Genomic DNA, 18,638 nt, shown 5'->3' with positions numbered 1-18,638 from the left:
AACAGGAAATCTTATAAATCAAAGAATGCATGCTAGAGAGTACTAGACCAGTCTTTGATCACATGCATGATAGAAGGAATGACTGGTTTTTATTATATTTTTAAAGTATTAAAAAAAAAATAAAGTTTTTCTGAGGTCCAGGGAACTAGGTAAAAGTATTACCTACCAACCAGTCAGTCTAGATCTTGGCGTCTTCAGATACATATATTTCTAGTCTCCTTCCATTGAGGTCTACAGGAGTGCTAAGAAATGTGTAGGAGTTTGGGGGGTGGAAAGTATGCCACCTTGTGCCCAAGTACTGTGCTTGATACTTGGCATCCTTAGTCACCGCTACAAAATACGTCTTTCTTTCCTCAGCTTGTATCCCAATGTTCCTTGATGGGAATGCTCTGGCATTTTAGGAAAGACATTTTTTTATATAGGACTTTCTCAAGAACAGTCATATACTTCTGGTTCTTGCCCATGAAATGCCAGTCATTGCGACTACTCAGAATTCCCTTACACATTTCCAGATGCCCCACTGCTGATTCTTTCCTACAGTGGACACCTCCTTAACAGACATGATTAGATCTGGTAATTGGTTAATTAAAAGCTGGCTCAATTATAAAAAAAGTTCATATATAACATTGTATTTTAACTTAAAACAACTAAAAGCATATCTTTCGCTTTTTTTAATTTTTTTTAATTTTTATTTATTTATGATAGTCAAACAGAGAGAGAGAGAGAGAGGCAGAGACATAGGCAGAGGGAGAAGCAGGCTCCATGCACTGGGAGCCCGACGTGGGATTCGATCCCGGGTCTCCAGGATCGCGCCCTGGGCCAAAGGCAGGCGCCAAACCGATGCGCCACCCAGGGATCCCCCCCCCCCTTTTTTTTTTTAAATACAGAGCCAGAGTCTTTGATTTATATCTTGTCAATGTTTCTGTCATTTTCCCTTTGGCATTCACAGTGTATCCTCTGTGTTTCCAGCATTTTTAAGGTGGAACAAGAACATCAAGACCTGTCTCAAGTATTCTAAGTGCAGAATCCTTCTAGATTTATACATCTCACCCCAAGACTTTCATAGTTCTCTCACCCACACCTAATTTTATGTTGTTTTTTAAGTGACTCACCTTATTTCATTTCTCCAAAACACTCAGTATAATGTTCATAGATATCAGGCATCCTTTTGTTATCATGTTTATTGGTGTGTGTAATAGTCAATTAAATTATGTAATTACACCACCAAGCACAATTGACGTAGATTTGGGTCACCTACCAGCTGTGAGTGTGCCATGGATACTAGTCAGTACCATAGAGGGACTGGAGTGTATGTCACACTAGCTTGTGGCTTAATAAAGTCAATTCAGGAACCTCTTTGGTACTTCTAGGCTCATATACTGCTTTGTATCATCACCCTGACTTAACCTCTATTTTTCTGTCCTACCCCTCTTCCCAGTACCTTCTGGATCACATCTCTTCCTGCTTTCTCAGGTACTCTGTTCCATTGAATAGTGTCTCTGCTATATCCTTAAATTCTCTTCTGTTTTGACCACCCTTGAGTCTGTTCTCCTCTTGGTAGCCACAGTGATCTTTTTAAGGTATTAATCTGATCATGTCACTTCTTTGCTAAAGATTTTTCTTCATTTTCATTGAGGTAAGGTCCCAACCCTATAACATAGTTAGTAAGGACTTTCATACTATAGGATCTGGCCTCATTTGCTTCTCCAGCCACATCTCTTAGCTCTCACTCCTTCATTTGAAGTTGTAGCCATTCTCAGTTACTTTGACTTTTTCCACATATTTGTAAGTTTTGCCTTTGCTGTTCGTGGACCATTCTTCTGGCTCCCCTTATCCCCACATGCCTTATTTGATTCTTCTCACTACCCCTTCTCCCCTAACCAAACTGGTAAGTTGCCCCTCTTAGGTGCATTGGTAAAGCACATGTTACAGAGCATCATGTCCTTGAGAGTGGAGTAGAGACTTTGTCATCTTCACAGTTCTGTTCTCACTGCTTCTCTGTCATGTGGCAGGGCCTCTAAATATCTGTTGAAAGAATCAGTGACAAGTAAGTGAGCTAAACAGAACAAGAAAAAAAAAAGACAAAAAGATCCTTTTCTGATGATGATTTGGGGAATGGAATTACCTTGAGGGTCTTGTTCTTTGTGTAAAATGTTACTGTTATCTCTTACTGTCTTCCAAAAACAGCAGGAAGCTTCTTTAGGCTTTTTTTTTCTAATTATTTTTATTTTCCTAGTTTTATACATTATTACTCTATCAAACATACTTTTTAAAATTTGCTAAGGTGTTTTATAAAATATAAAATACATTGCTGAATAGTGTTGTATCTAGAAAAAAATGCAAGAATGAGGGAATTGCTTTTATTTTACAGATAAGAATTTTTAGCTATTTTCATTTTTCTTTGCCACATTTTACTCCTTTAAGCTTCTAATTTATTCAGTTTTCTTAGAGATGAATGCCCTACTAAAGAATCTGTTCTTGAAAGATTATCCAAGAAAATATTTTTGAGAGATTTTTGGAGGACTTAATAGATAAAAAAGGGTAAAAGAAACTGTTGGAAGTTACTTGAAAGAAAATAATTGAGATTTAAGTATGATGAAAGTGAGAACGAAGATATGAGATTTAGCAAAAGGGTGAGCTTCAAGAATAAAGATTAGAAACTGTCTTTATTGCATTTTATTAAGGTATTTCATCTTCACATCTTTCTGGGCATATAAGATCTACTATGTCTATGGCTTCATGATGCTGGTGCTGGTCATCCTGTGCATTGTGACCGTCTGTGTGACCATTGTGTGCACATACTTTCTACTAAATGCAGAGGATTATAGGTGGTAAGTACTTATATCAGGGAGGAACCTTGGAACTCTGTTTTCAAGTAAGATGCCATTTGAAGTGTATCAAGTAGAGTAAAAGATCTGTTTAGAAATTTTGCTCCTTAAGATAGTATAGGAACTTTTTTTTAAGTTATAAGAATGATGAAGATTTTAGAGGAAAAGTAATATCAGCCACAAAAAAAGTTTTTGTTTTTGTTTTTACAAAAAAGTTTTTGTACTTACAATGGTCACTGTGTTATATATTTTTACAAAGTGCTTGATGTGATAAGAACTTTATGAGGAAGCATTGCTCCATTTTGAACAAAAGGAGATGGTTCTGATGAAGTGGTTTACTTAAGGTTACTTATAATAGGGCATCTGACAAAATTCAGAGTCTTTCCTTCCAATTCTTAGGATTTCTCCTTGTTGATATATTTAAATGCCATCTATGTGGATTTTTTAAAAAGATTTATTTTACAAAGCGAGAAAGAGCGAGAGAGAGAGCATGGTGGAGGATGGGGAGGTGGGACAAAGGAAGAGGGAGAGAGAGAATCTTAAGCACGCTCCACACCCACCATGGAGCCTGATGACCCTGAGATCATGACCTGAGGCAAAATCAAGAGTTGGATGCTTAACCATCTGAGCTACCTAGGTGCCCCTACATCCATTTTCAAGAATGTTTTTATAATGTTCTTTGGTTTAAAATATGTTTCAGTGCCAGTCACTCAAAAGAGTCACTTTTTTTTTTTTCAGGCAATGGACAAGTTTTCTCTCTGCTGCATCAACTGCGATCTATGTTTACATGTATTCCTTTTACTACTATTTTTTCAAAACAAAGTAAGTGGAGATATTTTCTCATTTTGTATTTAGGAAACAAAAGTCATTTAAATAACAGAATTTAAGAATAAAAGGTAGAGTATAGGGAATATAGTCGGTGGTATGGTCATAGCACTGTATGGTGATGGATGGTAGCTACACTTGTGGTGAGCACAGCATAATGTATGAATTTGTCTGGTCAGATTTGTCCAGTTGCTTTGTGTACACCTGTGACTAACGTAACGTGTCAACTGACTATACTTCCATTAAAAAAATAAATAAATAGTAGAATTTAAGGCCCTATGTTGAAAGTAAAAATAGATATACTATATATATTTTTTGTCTTATTTCAGGATGTATGGCTTATTTCAGACATCATTTTACTTTGGTTATATGGCGGTATTTAGCACAGCCTTGGGGATAATGTGTGGTAAGTTCTGAAATTTTTGGAATATCATGAGTTCATCTTTGAGATTTGTAGAATCCGAAAAATGTAGTAATTGGAAATTACATTCTGTGGCTTGATCAGGAACAACAAAATAAACTCGAGTCTGATTATAGTTCTTTAGACTATTCCTCAAAAATTCATCATGTTCTTTTTTTTAACATTCCTAATAATTTTGTATTGCCCTGTTTTCTGTACCACAATTAGTTTCTTTTTCATGTTGAAATTTGGCTTTTTTCTTGTTCTTTTTCTTTTTTAAAATATTTATTTATTCATAAGAGAGACAGAGAGGCAGAGGGAGAAGCAGGCTCCATGCAGGGAGCCCAACACGGAACTCGATCCCGGGACTCCAGGATCATGCCCTGGGCTGAAGGTGGCACTAAACCGCTGAGCCACCCAGGCTGCCCTTCTTTTCTTTCCTTTTTTTTTTTAAGCTTAGTTTCTTTGGGAAAGATAATGATGTAAACAGGTTATGATACTGGCTGAGTGATTCCTTTTTGGAGATTTCTAAGGCTATTCATAGAGATAGCCATGTCCAAGAGGCAATGTCCAGGTTATAAGTACACACTTGGATGTCTGCAGACTGGGTTTAAGTTCTGTCCATGCCACATGTATGTTCTGTACCTTGATCCAGTTTTCCAAGCTCTCCAAACTGCGTAAAATGAGGAAAAGTACAAAAAAAAAAATGAGGATAATACTACCACTGTGTTTTGGGTCTATCACAATCTTCCATTAAATAGAAGAAGTAGGGGATCCCTGGGTGGCGCAGCGGTTTGGCGCCTGCCTTTGGCCCAGGGCGCGATCCTGGAGACCCGGGATCGAATCCCACGTCGGGCTCCCGGTGTATGGAGCCTGCTTCTCCCTCTGCCTGTGTCTCTGCCTCTCTCTCTCTCTCTCTCTCTCTCTCACTGCATGCCTATCATAAATAAAATAATAAATAAAAATAAATAAAAATAAATAAATAAATAAATAGAAGAAGTAATAGTTACCATACGATAGAGTCTCTGGCATGTGTAAAATACCTAGAAAATAAAGAACTTTTGGAAATAAGCCTGATAAAGGGAAAGGGCACGGACTTGAGAGCCTGAGAGACCCAGGTTAAATCTCTTTGCTGCTTTTTTGTGGCTCTGGGAAGTCATATTGAAGTCTCTAAATCTCGTTTTTCTCATCTGTAAAACGAGCATATCTTTCAGAGTAGTTATTTGTCATAGTATTGTATGTATAGCACAAGTATAATGCAGCTGTGTTATCAAGTGTTAAGAGAGACCCAGTTTTGTGGGAGACATGGTGGGGAATGGGAAGAGCTGAGGCTTTTGGGGTCAGTCAGTCCTATGTGCAAATTCTGGTGCCTCTACTTAATAGCCATGTTACTTTGGCCAAATTATTTAACCTTTCTTCCTCAACATTCACATTTGCCAAACAGAAGTAACACCCACCTCACAGGGTTGTGTTGTGGATTCAGTGATTGGATGTGGGTAAACAGGTAGATGTGGATGCTCAATGAGATGGCTGTTACTCTTTCTGTACTGGTGAGGGCTAACAGTCCTGGTGCTTCCTTCTGTTCTGGGATTGTGTGTCTGTGTCTGTAATTTGTTTAGGTTTCTTTACCTGTGTTTTCACTTCAGAAGAACCTCATGACACTGAGTTTAATCAGAGGTACCTTAAAGGAAATGCATACCAGTAACTAACTTTTCTTTGGGTTCAGAATGGTTTTCACTTGATAAATGAGGCTAATTTTAGTTACCCTATAAGAATGATGCAAGGCTTAAGGACTAATACTATGGAAACATTTCCAGATACTTTATAATTCAGCCCCTTTTCCTGTTATCTGCCATTGACTTTTTGTTTTTTTGGTAATTCTATCTTTAGCTATAGGGTAGGTTCTATCTTTAGCTATAGGGTAGGCAATAGAATAAGGAAGATATGATAATCTTGTTAAAATTTAGCTAGGTTCTGGTATGGCACTTGTGGACCTCTGAGGTACCACAATTGCTTTTTCCCTCCATCAGAAGAGCATATCCATTCCATAGATTAATGGTTACCAGAGGAGGGGAGATTAGGAGTGTGGACAAAATGAGTGAAGGTGGTCAAAAGTTACAAACTTCCAATTATCAGATGATTTAAGTTCTAGGCATGCTTGGTAATTATAGTTAACAATATTGTATATTTGAAAATTGCTAAGAGATTAGATCTGAAAAGTTCTCATCACAAGAAAGAAAACCATAACTGTATGAAAGTGATGGATGTTAATTAAATTTATTATGGTGGTCATTTCACAATATGTACCCATATCAAATCATTATGTTGTACACCTTAAACTAAAGTAAGTGCTTTATGTCAGTTCAAATCTGTTCCATTTATATATTACCATGTACATGATCATGTGTGCACATACACACACAGATGACATTGACTGTAAAGTAATAAAACTAATTCCACAAGCTATAAGGGACAGTTCTCTGTATTATGACTGCATATTTTATTTATAGCTACTGTGATAGCCTTTCCCTGCAATACTTAATTTGTTAATGAACTTTGAGGAAAAGAGGACTAGGATCTGCAGGTTAAAACTAGATTTGTATTACACAGGAACATCCTTGTGTATCTCTAGGCAATCAGAAGTTTCCTTAGTATTATTATTAGCCTGCCTTCCTTCAGAAGGTTGCTCCTTGAACTCCTCTTTATTTAATCTGAGGTCTTTCTTGATTATCACCAGCATTCAGCGAGGTATAGAATCATGGGATTATGCAGAGGGTTAAATTTTTTTTTCTTGACTCAATATGTGATCTTAGGAAGACCTAGAGACATAATATCTTGACATTTACAAAGAAAATGGAATGAATTTAGCTAGTTTTTTTAGTGCTTTTCCTGTTGAAATTTCATCTTGCTGCCTGAAAATCTTGGCACATCTACAGTTCCCTGCTGTTGTGGCAGTGTCCCAGCATTTATTCTTTAATGGGTGTATGTGCCTTTGGAGCTAATCTATTTTGGCGGGGCTGAGGGAGAGGAAACAGTTCAGATGAACTGATTAAAATGTCATCATAATACAAAAATTGTACATGCTAATCAGGTTATATTGCTAAAATGCTTTTTTAAAGTCCACAATTGAAAGAAAAAAATTATTGTTTTTTTAATGTAGGAAAAAGAAGTGTGTTAAGGTGGAAATAATTAGATTGTTATAGCTTTCACATTCTGATCATAGCATTTTAGTAGTAAGGAAGCTAAGTTTGAAAGTGTATCTGTATTATTCTCAAGACATTTACATTTCTAGAGAGCATATTTAGTATATTCCTTCTTATAAAATCATATTTTTATATGCTTATTCTTGAGATACTCATAAGATTAGGAAAAAAGATTCTCTAGGTCAACACTGTTTTGCTTTTAAGCATGTCTCTGCTCAGAGGGGAACAACGGTTTATAAGTCTAGAATATTAGATATTAGATTTGGTTATTAGACTGGTGTGATATTAGGCCAGTTAAATTTTTGATTCTAGTTAAAATTTCATAGATTTTTTTTTATGTTTTAAGAATTCAGGTTTATATTTACAAATTGAGTGTTTTTTTTTCCTTTGTAAGGACTTCTTTTATAACTATTTCAGAATGAATTATCACTATTTCCAAGTATACTTGTAATATAATACCTCATATTATAATAAATATCTATTAATTGGAAAAATAATTGGAAATAGGTTTGCTTTGTTGCTTGGTGGGTTTTAAGAATACTTTCAGTATTTATGGGAAATTTTCAAATATATATGAAAAGAATTATTTTTGTGTGTGTGTATGTATAATGAAAAATATGTGTGTATATTGAGTCTCTGAGTCAAAAATTATCAACTCTTGGCCAATCTTGTCTTACTCATAATGCCACCTTATCCCCCTTTTTATTCTGATCTGAATCTCGGACTTCATGTCATTTTTAACTGTAAATATTTTAGTACATATATATGTGTGTGTACATATAATAACTATAAGTATGTACTTAGTTATATAATATGTAGTTTTATAATATTATATAGTTTTAGTATATACACATATATAATTCCTTCATATGCTCAAATATTTTGTTAGTATTCACATTTATCCCACCCATCTCCATGCCTTTTTTTAAATACAGTTTGTTTGCATCAGGATCTAGCTAAGGTCCATGCATTGCTTGGTTAAAATGTTTGTTTTAAGTAGGCTCCATACCCACTGTGGAGTCCATCATGGGGCTTGAACTCAGAATCCTGAGATCAAGACCTGAGTTGAGATTAAGAGCCGGATGCTTAACCCACTGAGCCACCCAGCCCTCTGGTTAAAATGTTTCTTAGGGTTTTTTTAATCTACTGGTGTTCTCTCTTTTCCCTTGCAATGTATTTAAGAAACTTGAGTTTTTGTTTAATTTCTATAGAGTTCTCCACGCTCTGAATTTTGCTGAGGTATCATTTAGTGTTTCTCCATGTATTTCTCCCCGTTGTTCCTGTAAAGGGGTAGTTGGAGCTTATAGGCCTGATCATATTCAGGAATACTTGTTCAACAGTACTTAAATAAGGGTTTGTAAACTTATCGGGAGGCACTGGTTCTAACTGTGAAGTTAGCAGCCATTGATAATTACTGCCTAGGTCATATAACACATTGTTAGTTATTCTAATTTTGTTGTTCCTTTTATATTTATTAGCTGGGGCTCTTCTATAAGAAGGAAATTCTTTTCATCATCTATGTAGTTACCTTGAGGTACAGTTTATATATAGGAAACGCAAAATAGACTTCTTTCTTTCCATATAGTCACCAGTGGGTGAACAGAAGTTAGTTCAAAGGTGACTAATTAGGGGTCTGTGTGTATGTATGTGTTTGTGTGTGTATCATTATTAACTTAAGGAAGGCTTGGATGGTAAATTTCTAATTGCAGTGGAGAATCTTCTCTCTGATTTGATTGACTAGCTGTCTTGTTCTGAGGATACCTAAGTATAATTTGCAGTAAAGAGCTATCCCATTCATTCATTCAATAAATATTTATTGAGTACCTTATCATGTGCCATGTACTCTTTTAAGGTATAGGAGGTAGATAACTAACAAAACAGACAAATCCTTTGCTTTCTGGTGTTTTGAGCCTCATTTGAAGCTAATATTAAAAAACATTTCACTACTTAACCTGTCTCTCTCATCTACTTCTTCAAATATATCTTTCTTTTTGCCAGCCACAGAGCTTCTATAATTTAAAGATAAAAACTCCATCAGAAAATACCTCTTTAGAGCTTCAAATGCTATTGGGCCATGGTTCTCAGTTTTTTTCTGAGAGAATCCCATCACTTCTTACTTCCATTAGGTATCAGATGATTTGGGGAACATGTTAAAATGGTTTAAATGACCTAGAAAAATTTATATTTAAGTTTTAAAAAGACATGTTTTTTTCATTTAGCACATTTTTGTCATTATCAAATTATTCTTGCTTTGTAAGTGATGTATTTTAATTCATATAGTTATTAATTATACATGTAATAACTGATATTTAATTCTAAAAATATCACATCTGTGATATAATAATCATATTATTATGATAATAGGTGATTTGCATAACAAATGATACGGTTCTAATAAGTTCAGAGCAAATACTAACAAAAAAGATGTTATCTTGAAAAAAAGAATAGCTTTCCAGAGCAGAGAGCATTTAGTGTTTGTAAATGGGATACTACCCTGTATGTATTTGTTTCACAACATCTTATTTTATCTTTGCAGGAGCAATTGGTTACATGGGAACAAGTGCCTTTGTCCGAAAAATCTATACTAATGTGAAAATTGACTAGAGACCCAAGAAAACCTGGAACTTCGGATCAGTTTCTCTTTCATAGGGGTGGAACTTGCACAGCAAAGAAAAAAAAAGCGCAAGAAGAGATTTGGGCTTTCACACGGGTACTCTGTGGGTCTCTCTTTCCTGGATGGCTTAAAGTAACATCTATTTCCACTGATCCTAGGTTCTTACTGACTGCTTTCTCCAACTGTTCACAGCAAATGCTTGGATTTTATGCAGTAGGCATTACTACAGTACATGGCTAATCTTCCCCAAAACTAGCTTATTAAAGATGAAATAGACCAGCTCTCTTCAGTGAAGAGGACAAATAGTTTATTTAAAGCATTTGTTCCAATAAAATAAATAGAGGGAAACTTGGATGCTAAAATTACATGAATAGAATCTTCCTGGCACTTAGTGTTTCTACGTTATTGAAAAATGATGTTCCAGAAAGATTACTCTTTTCTCTTATTTTTACTGCCATCGTCAGCCTATTATGGGACACTTTTATATATTGAATCTGGGTTCTTTTTGACTTTTTCCTCCCCCCAATCGAACTGCATCTTTTTTTTTTTTTTGAAGAGAGAATTAAAAAATATTAAATCCTGCATGTAATATATCTGCTATCATCTTAGTTGGACCAGCTTCCCATTTATTTATCTTAAAACTATTCAGTTCTATCTTAATTCCATCCAAAGAAGATACAGTCTGAAGATAGAGGTGTACTCTCTACAATGCAATTTACTGTACAGTTAGAAAGCAAAGTGTTAAATGGAGAAGATATTTGTTTTTATTAAACATTTTGAGATTTAGATAAACTACATTTTAACTGAATGTCTAAAGTGATTATCTTTTTCCTTCCCCCAAGTTAGTCTTACATCTTTTTTGGGTTTGAATGAAGGTTTTACATAAGAAATTATTAAAAACAAGGGGGGGTGGGTAATAAATGTATATAACATTAAATAATGTAACGTAGGTGTAGATTCTCAAATGCATTTGGATGTACAGATTGACTACGGAGGACTTTTTTCTGATGATGATTGGTGTAGAAATGTGTGAATTTGGGTGGCTTTTTACATCTTGCCTACCACTGCATGAAACATTGGGATTTCTTCAAAATGTGTGTGTCATACTTCCTTTGGGAGGGGGGATTGTTTTCTTCTGTTTAATTTCTGAGGCTCCTACAGGAGCTAAATTTGTAATTTAGAAACATTTAATTTTGTTAATCCTGTCTGGGGCACTTAAGTAACATCTAAAGCATTACTGCTTTAGAATGTTAAAATAAACTTTCCTGACCAAATTGTTTTGTGAAAATAGATGTGTTTGCAATTTGAAGATAATCTTTTCAAAAGGCAATTATTACTGAATGCAGTTTTTAAAATATACTGTAAACTATGCTTTTCTAATACAGGAGACCCACACTTTAAAATCCCCAAACTTCCTTACATCTAGATTATCCAGTATAGTCACAAAGTAAATGGTAAGCCCTTCGAATTAGATTGTGGCACAAAATCTCTTCAGTTTGGTGTACCATGTAAAGGGGGGATGGGGTAAAAGCGGCTATCTTATTTACTAATGGATGAGCAAATAAAGGTTACAGTTTTCTAAGAGAAGTGATTTAATTTTGAATACATCTTTCTGGAACTATCCATAATGTGAAGTTTTCCTAGAACCATTGAGTTTCTAGTTTAATAGTTTGCTATGCAAATGACCACCTAAAACAATACTGTATGTTGGTATTTTTAGAAAGACTCAAAACCGCTGTATTTAAACTTCAATGTGAAACTCATGCCATTTATAGTTCATAACATGTTTTCATTACAAAATGTTTCTATAAATTGACTCTGCATCCTATAATGTGATATGTAAGGACTATAAAGAGTGAAAAGTTTGGTTTCTTACCACTTAAATATGGCTGACATAAACAAACAGGAGTTTGATCAGAAGCTGTAGTAAATCCTTTCTCAAGCCAAAATGTTATATTAAATGCAGTCTACTGGCTCTTCCATTTTCTTTTCTCACCTGGCTTTAAGATCTTACAAGAAAGGAAACTGAATGCCAATAGTTAATGGTTTATGTAATATAACTCTTTAACCACATGTAAAGTACTTACAACACCATATCGTCTATCTGATGGAGTATAAATTGGACAGCAAGCTTTTATCTTAGTAAAATGACATCTATTTCTCATGAATCTTGCAGGTAAGATGTAGGGTTTTAAAAAATGACTGCTTTAGCTACTTTCAGGTCAACCAGTTCTTTTTACTAAATAGATTTCAAGTCCTTGGGAATCTTCAGGTAAAAAAAAAAAAGCGTTCTAATTTCCAGATATATTAAGTATCATTAAAATGAATATAAATTGCCTTGAAAGTCCTTTGGAAAATACGTATTGGTTTTTACCTTTATGTAGGTGCTGGCTATGTCTGTGTCTTTGAAGAAGATGTAATCCATAAACAGTTTAGCTCCCTAGCTCTGGGTTATAGAGTAATAAAATAAAATATGACTTAAGTTAACCAAAGGGTGAGGTTCTTCCACTCCATTAATGCTGTTTATCTGTCTTTTCATATGTTAACATTATTTGCTCAACTTATCAACTGATGCTTTGAACACTATCTAAAACTAAAGATAAACTTTCTCCTTGCATCTGTAAGCATGCTTCTCCTGCAATTTATCTATACTACTAATTGACATAATTATTCATGTGTCCTAGTACAAGGGTAGGATAAAGTGGAAATGGAACGGCTGGAAGTATGGTAAAGCATTCTTTGGTATATCATGTTGGGCTCCTGATTTGTGCTGAGTTTGACCACAAATCCTCTTAGACTTCATTGTACTGTGGTGATATCTGAACCTGGTGAATGATATGATTGGGTGTTTTCCATTGACAGTGGACGGATCTCTTTATAAAGGTGGTTGCTACAAATTCCAGTTCTTCCAAAATCCACTTATTTAGGGTTTATCCACAGATTGTATTCCGTTTGTTAAAGCTTCTGTTTCCGAAATGTTTACAGACCACCTTATGCCCTACGTCTTGCAAATAATCTTCTTTTAAGATTTCCTTGAATTTTTACAACTGTAAAAAAGAAAATAAATGTATTAATGTAATTTGTTCAGGAAAAGCTACATACTGAAGGGCTTCTGTATATAAATTCTGAGAAAGAAAAGCCTATTTGTAACCTATACACTGCAGTTCCATCTGGGTTTTAAGTTTAGATTTCAGTGTGTCTTAGGGCTTCAGTCTATTGATTTACTGGAACATGTAATAGGAGCAGTGACGTATGAAAATGCAAGTATTCATTAATGTTTTATACCTTCATAAAAATTCCATGGTTATGAAGCTATATTTTAGCAATCAAGATGTTAAAGAGATCAGAGCAGTGAAAATTTATAAAGATTGTTTGAAGTGTGTACAGAAAGAGACTAGATTTAGAGGTAGGGTAGACCAAAAAGTGAACATAAAACTGCAGAAATCTTATAAGACTTAAATTCAGTATGAGGAATAACTATTTCTCTCTTATGAGCCTTTTCTGAAAGCCATCTGAGTTGACATTCTTATTGGAGCTGTAGGTGGAATCGTGCAGAGAAAAAAGCAAAAATTAAGTTATTTTGCTGTATCAGGAAATGGAAACAAACTGGTGTGAAAGCTGCTCACATGTGAGTATTAGTGAACTAGGTGTGCAGATGATTGATGGACAAGGGAGAACTTTGTGTGTTTACCCCAGTTCCTCACTTTAGGTCATTTGAACATTAGAAATGTTACAAGTAAGATCTGAAGGCAAGGAACAAATAACATGGAATTGTGTTTGGAAGGACAAGAGAGTATACACGGAAAAGCAGTCCCAGTCAGGCTTTTCATCAGTGTCAAATTTGAACCTTAAGTCCCCACAGAGCCCGGGCAGTCGGTATCAGTTGGAAGAAAACAGTTACTGCTTGATAATTACTTCCATTTTGTACACACCTTTGGTTTGTGTAGGTCATGTTCCAACTGGCTTTTTAGTAATAGATATCCAGTGTATACTGTATCAAATACATTTGAGGTTCTAATCTAGTCTGTTAATCTAACCGAAATTGGATTTTTAAAATAATAAAAAGTTAAATGTACTTTCCTTGGATGCTTTATTTCTTTCCTTTTTGAAACAAGTGAACCAGGCATAAGGGATAACCCATTATTATTGGTATGCATATGAAGAGATTACCAAGAGCCTTCCACAGTAAAACAGGAATCAGCAAACTTGCTGTAAAGGGTAGATAGGAAATATTTGAGGCTTTGAGAGCCAGATACAATTACTCTTCCGCTGTAGCACAACAGCCATAGTAGATAGTACATAAACCAGTGAGGATGGCTACTTTCCAATATGACAACAAAAACAGCCAATGGGCTACAGTTTGCTGACCCCTGAAATGAAGGCTTTAAAATCTAAGATTTTACTTTTTCCCCCCTATTTCTTATTTTGGAAAAAAAAATATATATATATATATACAGATACACACACAGAGAGAAAGGTGCAAGAATGGTATAATAAGGTTTGTCTTTACAAAATTATTTTTCTCTCTTATTATTCTTTTGACTTCTATGCTCAAACCCCACTACCTCCCATGCCTGTCATTCTGATTGACAATACGTTGTCTAGTCAAAGCAGTATTATATAAGCAGTATTCACAACCATTCTGTGAAGCTGATAACGTAGATCAGTAGGTATTAGAGAAAAGAACTACAGCAGCCAAAGAGTACTATGTTAGGCCAGAAGTATTGAGTAGATTTAGAGTCCTCTTGATCATTGTCACTGTAAAATGGGGATATCACCTCTCCAGCCTGGGGAGCAGATAATACAGGTAAAGATCACATTGAAAATGAGTGTTCTATATCAATGAAAGGGTTATTTTTATTGTACATCAAAATCAGTAGTTAATTGCTTCAGGTCTAATGGTACTTCTGTTTTTCATTTCCAGTTTTAACTAGTTATTTAAATCCTTGTCGACCTTTTTTTAGTTTTCTTCCCCTGATTTTATTAGCTGCCTCCATACCTATACTTGACAATTCCTGTTGGCCAAGTAGTTTTAAGTTAGTAGAAATTTGGATTACTTTTGATCTCTAATGAACACTTTTTGTGTGGTTGGAAAAAACTCTTATACAGCCAGTTTCTGGATTTCAAAATGAGAACTATTTTATTAAACTGTTCATCTACAGTTTAACATTAGTAAAAGGGGGAATGTGCCCCCAGTGGGACATGTGGAGTCGTTGGTAATATACTCTACAAATAAATTATTTTCAAAGCTTTGCATGTTTAAATAAAACATGCAAAAAACTTTGATAAAAGTTTCAAATTTACAAAGTGGAAGGAGATGGTTGTAGGGAGAAGTTGATGGAAGTTATTTTAACTAGCCAATGTCATGGTTATTCTTAGTGGCTCAGTCTAAGCCGCTAAGATTATGGGACTTAATCTTGAAGGTCTTTAACGGGAAGGGAGGGTCTAGAATGAAATATGGAAGGTGGTTCCAAGTTGGAGTTGATTATAGACCACTAGGGTAGGACAGACATATATATATAGGTAAGTGTCCAAAGTGTGGTAAGCTATTCTAATAGGTGTTGGCATGAGGATGCAGGCTGTGTGGTTATCAAGTTGTCCCCAGCAGACACCCGCAGGTTTGAAGCAGCAAGGCTCTATTAGGGCAATTGCAAGTCTTTAATGCAACAAGAGTAGAGCACAGACAGGTGGAAGGAGCTGGGGCTGGAAGTATGAAAGGTGGATGGTAAGGTCCGGTGTGTCTGAGGAGCTTGGATAAAGGTTTTGGAGAAGACGAGCTACAAGGAGTTTTAAATAGCTGCTAAAAATTGTAATTTAAATTATTTTTAACAACTTCCAAAGAACTCAAAGTGCCTTCTCAGTGGTCAATATTGTAAACAAAGGAATGAACTAGCAGAAGAGAGTTCCTGCTCTATTCCAGAGGTTCTTCTCCCTACCTCAGAGGAGAGGGTGATGATGTGTAGTGCCCTGGAATGGTAGAATGAGAAAGTGCCATGTGTGGAGTAGTTGAGAAAACTAGGGGTAGTAGAGGGGTTCGAAAGCTGCTGCAAGAGAACCGGGCTGCTCTGGGTATATGGAAAGTGATGGAATGAGTTAGGTGGACGATAGATATCTGACTAAACAGGGGGCAAAGGTTGTATCCACTTGCAGATTTTCCGCAGGACCATGAGCTATGGGGGAGGAAACCTACAAAAATTAGGAATAATTACGAATGCAATGGAACTAAGCTGAGCAGCTTGCAAGCATAAAGACTGATTCTAAATCTACCTCTAGTTTTCCCATGGGACTTAAATTTAAAATACATGTATTTTAAAAATTATGTAAACGCAGAATAGAGTTTAATATATAAAAGTGTGAAATCAGGAACTATGGAACTATAGAACTGATAAAAGTGATGGGACGCATGGGTGGCTCAGTGGTTGAGCATCTGCCTTCAGCTCAGGATGTGATCCTGGGATCAAGTCCCGTATCGGGCTCCGCCACAGGGAGCCTGCTTCTCTCTGTCTATGCCTCTGCCTCTCTCTGTGCGTCTCTCATGAAAAAAAATCTTTAAAAAAACTGATAAAAATGATTAACCATCCCTTTTCAGTTCCTATCTAACCTCTCAATACTGTGATCCAAATGTTTTGTTGGTATTTGTTGGAAGATAGCCCAGGTAGCATCAAAACAATACTTCTGACATAAAACTGTGCAGCTTGCTCACTCAGGAGCACCACTGTCTTCAAAATACTTGGATAAAGAGTGTTGGTGAGAAGACCTGGCAGCTACTCACCAGGTGGGGATTAGAGGCAATAAAAGCTCACAACCTCAAGGCTTGTATAAGAAGTCTCCTGTAATAATTGTCCTACTTTCCAGAGGAATTCCCTGTAATGAGGAAGCCAGTTGGCTGTTTGCCTAGTGCCATCTGGAGACCTGGAAGTGTCACAGAAGTTTGTTAGGCTTTTTAGATGTTAACTTTGTGGACTTGTCTACTGACAGGTGGTGACCTTCACTGAATTGAATGCAGGGAACTCTGGCGTTGGGTTTGACTCCTTCCAGCATTCAGGCAGAAATGGCGTTCAACCCCTTCCCACACCTCATGCCTGTTTAACGGCCACTTGGCCTCTTCCCTGCCATTTGGTGGTATCTATCCCGCCCAAATTTCTTCCTCTCACGAGTTCCAAATCAGATCTTCTTTTCCAAACTGTCTTCATTCTGTATGTGCCCATTTGATGATGAAACAGGGTCAACCTGGATTTCTTAAGATAAAGACAAAATACCCAATAGTCACCTTCAGTGGTTAAGTTGTAAGTCTTTACTGGTTTGAAGGACTTGTTACCTAGTTAATAGGTAAGACAGATTATCATAATAAGATGGGCTATCCTAATGCAAGAAATTTGACTCCTGCATATAAAGCCCAGCTCTGGGCTCTCTGTCAGCTATTTTGTCATTAGTGGCTATGAAATCATGTGGAAACCCAAAAGGAAGTTTAGTTCATTTTTTGCTTGCAGTTTAAACGAAAAAGAGATTCTACCGGCTGTGATGCTGAAAAATCTCTACACATTGGTATGGTTCACTTCTTGATTAGGGCAATTTTGCTTGCATAAAAAGGTCTTTGAAATGCCTCATGGTAATAGTACTTTTTATGTCTCTAAGTCAAGTGGCTCAGTTCTGACAATTCTTACGTTTAAGGTACAACGTGGGAGTGGGTTTCAAATATCTCTTGATTATTCTAAGTTATTTGGGCATATGTTTTTAATTGGCAAAAAAATAACCAGGCTTCAGAAATTGGTCATTTTTATTCCATGAAGCTAATGGTAAGTGGCTTGTTTAATAAAAACATGCCTGTAGTTTAACACAAATAGCACGTACAGCTGTTCATTTGTCAATCTTTTTTGCCGGTACGAAGCATCTTAAACAGTTTTGCTAAAGGGTAGGGTCACCGAGAGGGGAAATCTGTCATTTTAAATAATTCTTCCCCTAAGGCACCCATATCAGCAGCCACTACGTTTGGTGAGGTGGGCGCTGCAGCCAGCGTCCTTCATGGCTGGACGAGGGATGTTGAGAAAGCCGGGAGAATCGTCACCTTCGGTTTTTACGAGTTGAAAGCTACCAGCGAGATGAACTTCATTCCTACAGAGAAAGGACTGTCCGAAAGCAGAGCCAGTGGATGACGACGCCGACCGCTCACAGGGGCTCCTGGCCCTGAGCCCGCAGCCGCCACGTGTGCGCCCGGGAGTTGCAAAGTGACTTTACATGCGAGTGACACTGGGCGGGAAGTCCAGCCTTGATCTTCAGGAGCCGCGCTCTCGGGGGCCGGTGGGGGCCCGGTGGGGGGCCCGGTGGGGGCCCGGTGGGCCCCGGGTCCTTGCCTACAGCATCTTCACCTCGCTCCGCTTCCTCCGAAGTCGCGGAGGTGCCGGGAAGAGGAGGGGCCTCGCCTCGGGCGCCCGAGTGATTGGCTGCCCCGGGCCCCTGGCGAGGCCTGTGTGGTCCAGCCCGGGCGGAGGGGCGGGGCGGCCACTGCTCCCACCACCGCCACCACCGCCACAGTCGCAGCCGCCGCCGCAGCCTCGGCCGCCGGGCAAGGAGCTCCGAGCGGCGGCTCCCCGGGCGCCCCGACGCGGCCCCGGCCGCCGGCCCTGCTCGCTCCGCGCCCGAGCCATGCCGGGCGGCCGTGTCTGATCGCTGCGCCCGGCCGCCGCCGACCTCCCGGGCGCACGGTCCCTGGCCCGAGCCGGGCTTTCCGCGCACGCGACTCCCGCGGTCTCCGTCGGCGCCTCGCAGCC

The 18,638-nt window shown here is 37.5% G+C and overlaps 1 protein-coding gene across 1 annotated transcript in view; it reads left to right on the top strand.

Moving 5' to 3' along the window:
- Positions 1-10,673, top strand: part of TM9SF3 (transmembrane 9 superfamily member 3) — a 65,883-nt gene extending 55,210 nt beyond the window's left edge. Inside the window, exons 12-15 of the mRNA XM_055346189.1 lie at positions 2,685-2,831; positions 3,567-3,650; positions 3,983-4,059; positions 9,793-10,673. Coding sequence (XP_055202164.1) covers positions 2,685-2,831; positions 3,567-3,650; positions 3,983-4,059; positions 9,793-9,860 — 376 coding nt within the window. The 3' untranslated portion in view covers positions 9,861-10,673. The remainder of the gene's footprint in view (positions 1-2,684; positions 2,832-3,566; positions 3,651-3,982; positions 4,060-9,792) is intronic.
- The last annotated feature ends 7,965 nt before the right edge of the window (positions 10,674-18,638 follow it).

This window comes from Nyctereutes procyonoides, unplaced genomic scaffold, assembly GCF_905146905.1.
Source record: "Nyctereutes procyonoides isolate TBG_1078 unplaced genomic scaffold, NYPRO_anot_genome, whole genome shotgun sequence".
NCBI lineage: Eukaryota > Metazoa > Chordata > Mammalia > Carnivora > Canidae > Nyctereutes > Nyctereutes procyonoides.
The sequence above is the reverse complement of the archived record's forward strand: the minus strand, read 5'-3'. Positions and strand labels throughout refer to the sequence as shown.